Below are 5,546 nucleotides of genomic sequence, written 5' to 3' on the forward strand. Positions count from 1 at the left end.
GTCCCCTGCATCGGCAGGCGGACGCTCAACCACTGCGCCACTGGGGAAGCCCTCCTTTAAATTTGTTTTTAGTACATTCTCTTTGGGTTCTCAGCTGCACTTAGTTTTTGATCTCTTTGAGTATTCCTTAATTTCCTGCTGGCTGATCAATATATTTTTAAAGGTTTCAGATATTTTATCTTAAATTTTGGATGCTATCTGCAGGACGGCTGATTGGTTCCTTGCTGCTGAATCTGCTGGAAATGGAAGGGGCTCTGCGTCTGGTGGCAGATCTTCTCCACTCGACTCTAAATTCTAGGAGGTGGGACCATGGCAGCTGTTCTGTTTACTTGCATTATAACTAGTTTTTTGGTTGTTTTTTTTTTTTTTTTTTCGGTACGCGGGCCTCTCACTGGGCTCAGCGGCCACGGCTCACGGGCCCAGCCGCTCCGCGGCACGTGGGATCTTCCCGGACCGGGGCACGAACCCGCGTCCCCTGCATCGGCAGGCGGACTCTCAACCACTGCGCCACCAGGGAAGCCCTATAACTGGTTTTTAATGTGAAACTTTTCAATCTGAATTTGGGCCAAGGCCCCACAACTATACATGTGCCCACTATACCTGGGTCCCAAAGTGAGATCCCAGGTGACCTCGGCAAGGCTGAAAAGATGTCAGAGGTGAGAGATGTTTGAAGCTGGGAGAAGGGCCTCGTTGGAGGGCTGTGCTGTTCATCCCACACCCCCACCTGCACCAGGAGATGGGTGGGGGCTCTCTCCTCGCCTGATGCCCAGTGAGAGGGGCTTCATGATGGCCCTGTGAGGGCCTGCCACGTGCCTCCATGGGCTAGTGGGGCTGGGCTCTCTCTACACTCAAGAAATCCAAAGGAGGTTGGACTGAAAGTGAGAAGGACCACGTGCCCACCAGCAGGTCAAAGATGTATGTTTCCTGGGGAGCAGGGGGGGCCACAATGTCCAAGCACTGGCCTAGGGTGTCTCAGCTCCTCCCAGGAGGGTGCCTGGAGACATGAGAAGAGACTTCAGACCATCTGACACCCAGGCTAAGGAAGGAAACACAAAGAACCAGCTGGAGAGGATGGGTCGCCCATGTTGGCCACCGAGGCAAACAGACCCCCAGGTCCATGGTCCTCAGAAGCCAGGCGAACACCAAGACCACCCAGCCTTGTGTGCCAGCTCAGGGCAGTGCCGGTCAGGCAGGAGCTCTCCCAATCTTCAGCTATTCTTCCTGCTGCTACTCCAACCTGGAAGGGCTGGAAACCATGGCTCCCAGTGAGGCAGGACCTCAGGGAGGAGCAGCTGACCTCACCGCCAGGCACCCCCCACCCCTGCCTGCTGCAGCCTCTGTGCAGGTGGGGAGAAGGCTCACACCTGAAATACTTTTAGAGATTTAACTGTTTAGACTGAAAGGCACTAAATGACCCAGAAGGGACCAGGAAAGTCTGGGGCCACCCCCAGTCCATCCAGGGGCAGCGAGAGAAAAATCAAAGTTGTTTTCTGTGTCCTGGGGCGGGGTGGGGGGGCACGTTGTACCAGGAGAAAGTGAACGAATGAGTGAATGAACCAAGAGCCTGCCCCTGCCCTGGGCCAGACTCACCTTTCAGAGGCAATTAAGAGATGATGGGGGAAATAAAACCAACACAAAACGATCCAGGGTGAACTTTCTGCAGGATGGCTCTGCAGGGGCCTGCCTGGGGTCTAGGGTAAGAGGCAGGTGTGCACACAGCAGGGCCACCTCCCTCCCCTGAAGGCCCTGACACAATCCAAGACAAGTGTATCTTTGCTGGAAATGCCCCGGGGAGGCTGTCTTCCAGAAAGTGTCAGTGATAGAGGGAAGGGGGCTCTGGCAGCTGAAGGGCGGAAAGTAAACGCAGCAACGACCCGAATCCAATCCCTGGCGGGAAGGAATCCACCAAACACTCCACGTGAAGAGAGAAAAATCAGGTCCCAAACCTCCCTCCCCATCACATCCTCACAGGGGCCTCAGCCACTTTGACAAAACCCCACACTCAGCAGAGCCTTACTTCCTCACAGCTCTGAGGCCAGGAGCCCAAGCTCAGCTTCCAGCGAGGGCTCTTCTGCTTACGGACAGCCACCTCCTCACTCTGTCCCATGAGGCCTCGGCCGCAGGGGACGGGAGAGGAGAGGACCCTCTGGTGCCTCCTCTTATGTGGACGCTAACCCTCTGGGATCAGGGCCCCACCTCGTGACCACTTCCTACCCTAATGACCTCCTCTGAGGCCCCATCTCCAACACGGCCACACTGGGGGTAGGGCTGAACATATGCCTTTGTGGGGATGCAGACATTCTGTCCATGACAGGGCTCATCAGGGGAGGATACCTCCTCAGTGAAAGCTGAAAACCGGTACAATTTAGCTCAATAATTGCAGACACTTCACTCCTGGGTTACTGGGTTGCTAAGTCTCAAGGAGCATTTCACCTCTAACCTGCTAAGGAGCACTGCATCCTGTGTGGGGTCCCGGACACATCTCGTGACGTGAGGGCTTCTGGACCTCCCCACTGGGTGGAGGTGAAGCAGGCCCGCCCAGCCCAGGTGAGCCAGGGGCCAGGATCAACCCCATCACAGAGGGTGCAAGTGGACAGAGGCCCAGATCCAGGCCAGGGTGCACAGTGAAGGGGGAGCAGCGGCCTTTCAGCGTGGAAATCTCCAGATTTTCATGGGAAGCTGGAACCGTGCTCTTCCTTCCCTTCTTGCCTGCTGAGACTGTCCCCTCCCTCTGTTGATCCCCCCGACAACCCTGCCTGCAGGCCACGCGTCAGGCCTGGGTGAACCGCAGGCCCTTGGTCATCTCCACTCTGAGTCCCCTCTCTGGGCGCTTGAACGCCAGACCCGGCGAGTCTCCCAGCTGGGCCGACGCCGCGGTGCAGACCGCTGCTGGGACCTCACGTCCTGGGCTACGTGTCCTGGAAGGAACCCATCTCTGGCCCCTCTCAGTGTCCTTCAGGCTCTCCACTCACCCACCCTCCCTCCCTTTTCTTTAATCGACCCCCAATTTCCCCTCTTTCGAACGGTGAAATCTGCAAGAATGGAAAATCCCTCTCTTTGGCACAAGCAGACGGTTTGTAACTTAGAAGCGCCAGCCCTCAGTCTATGCAAAAACCAAATAAATTAATTAAATAAGCCCACTGCCTTTTAAAAATTCATGAAAGTCAACACCAACACAAACATTACAAACAAATTTTCGGGCCATTATTGCCCTTGGAGGTTGGAACTTTCCAGTTCATGTCCTTCCCGAAGGTGACTTTTTATGGAAGCTTTAATGAAATTAGTGTATCCGTTTCTGAGTCAGGAAGCACAGATTAAGATCCAATTTTTATAGCTTGACTTTTTTCTAACTATGCAGAGGAAATGAATTCAGGAAAATATTTAGAATTTCCCCTAAAATGTACAGCTTGACGGGGATTACAAACTTGGGAATCCTTGGGAGAAAGGTGTGATGGAGACACCAAGTTCATGAGCTCACCCCACTGTGACTGGCAGGGCGGCCCACCTGCAGCTCGAGGGCTCAGCAGACCTGACAGGCATCCCCCTGCGTCAGGGGAGGGGGTGGGATCGGCCGTAATGTGGGAAAAGCACTCTGCCCCTGGCCAAGAAGAAGCAGGGGCTCAGGTGGACACCTGGACAGATGCCTGAGCCCCTGCAAACAGCAAAACTGAAGCCTTTCCAAGACCACCAACCCTGGCGTGGCTGGGCACAGCTGGACCTGAGGAAGTGACCAGAGAGGAAGAGACCAGTCCCTACTAATGTCCCACATGCAGCTGGATGCTTCTGGGGGAGGAAGGTGAACAGAAGCCCCACCTGGGCAGCTCCAGAGCTGGCCTAAGCTGTCCAACAGGTCACTGTGAAAGCCCAGGGCATGGGGAACCCCAGGCACAGTGATGGAGACCCCAGCATGGAGATGGGAGACCCGTATGGAGATGGAGACCCCAGAATGGAGATGGAGACCCCCGTATGGACATGGAGACCCTAGTATGGAGATGGAGACCCAGTGTGGAGATGGAGACCCAGTATGGAGATGGAGACCCCAGCATGGGAGATGGAGACCCCAGCATGGGAGATGGAGACCCCCATATGGACATGGAGACCCCATATGGACATGGAGACCCAGAATGGAGATGGAGACCCAGTGTGGAGATGGAGACCTCAGCATGGAGATGGAGACCCAGTGTGGAGATGGAGACCCCAGCATGGGAGATGGAGACCCCAGCATGGAGATGGAGACCCCAGAATGGAGATGGAGACCCCAGCATGGGAGATGGAGACCCCAGGATGGAGATGGAGACCCAGTGTGGAGATGGAGACCCAGTGTGGAGATGGAGACCCCAGTGTGGAGACGGAGACCCAGTGTGGAGATGGAGACCCCAGAATGGGAGACGGAGACCCCAGCATGGGAGACGGAGACCCCAGTATGGGAGACGGAGACCCAGTATAGGAGATGGAGACCCCAGTATGGGAGATGGAGACCCCAGCATGGAGATGGAGATCCCAGCATGGAGATGGAGATCCCAGCATGGGGATGGAGACCCTTGCATGGGGAGACCTGGCATCAGGAGCCAGGGTCTGATAGTTTCCAAAGGCTGGGCTGTGAGTCCCCAGCACTTCCCGGGCTGTCCCAGAGACCTCCTGTCATCCCTTCACGGAACTCTCTCCGCTTCATGAGCACAGCCCTCAGTACCCCAACCTGGGCGCTGCAATCTCTACTTTTCCGATTTCAGAGGTGTTGGCTCCTGAAGAGATGGAATTCCCGCGGCTCCTTCAACGTTTTCCAAAGCCAGCTCCCTGGGCCCCACAGGCTGCTCCATGCCGACCACACGTTTTAGACTGTGTGTGTTTGCATGTCCTGCACTTATTTGGAAGCCAGCAATGCTTCAGCAGTCACCTGAGCAACCTGCACCAGCGAGCTGGTGGCACCGGCAGGGCCTGGGTTCCAGGATGAGGACCCTGGACTGCACACCAAGACCACAGCAGTGCTGTCTTTGCTGTTTTACACATTTGAGTTTTCCCTACCTAAAAAATGGATGCATTTCAGTAAGACTTTGGAAACCTGGAAAGTAAAACAAAACTCCTGTAACCGCGTCTCAGAGATAAATGCTGCTAACGATTCTGTGTGTCAGTTCCAGTGGGGGCTCGGGCAGGGTCTGCGGATGTCCCCACTGCAGGGCTTCCTTCGGCAAGGTGCAGGGCCCTCCCCATTGTCCCCACAGCAGGGCCCCTGTAGGACAGAGACCCTCCCCCGGAGGGACACAAGGAGGGCCTGAGAGGCCTGACCCCAAGTCAGAAAGCTGGTCACAGCCCCTGGTCTCCTTGAAGCCCCCGAGGACACGGCGTCCAGCAGTGAGCCCACTGCTGACCTGGAATTACGTGCCCTGGACCCCACTCGGGAGGTGCCACTGGCCGGTGGTAATGATTTTTAATTTTAAAGTAGTGTAACTCAAAGCCACTTTAGGGGCTGTCGCTTTCAACTGCCACTCGGAACAGACGAGCTGGGAAGAGAGGCTGGCACACACGCACCAAAAGCCGCACCAAGCCCC

At 55.8% G+C, this 5,546-nt stretch overlaps 1 protein-coding gene across 1 annotated transcript in view; it reads right to left on the reverse strand.

Moving 5' to 3' along the window:
* The window catches only part of AHRR (aryl hydrocarbon receptor repressor), a 71,406-nt gene that overhangs the window by 56,290 nt on the left and 9,570 nt on the right, over positions 1-5,546 (reverse strand). The window contains 1 exon segment of the mRNA XM_007471928.1: positions 2,388-2,402. Coding sequence (XP_007471990.1) covers positions 2,388-2,402 — 15 coding nt within the window.

Source organism: Lipotes vexillifer, unplaced genomic scaffold, assembly GCF_000442215.2.
Source record: "Lipotes vexillifer unplaced genomic scaffold, Lipotes_vexillifer_v1.1 scaffold1063, whole genome shotgun sequence".
In the NCBI taxonomy this organism is placed as follows: Eukaryota; Metazoa; Chordata; class Mammalia; order Artiodactyla; family Lipotidae; genus Lipotes; species Lipotes vexillifer.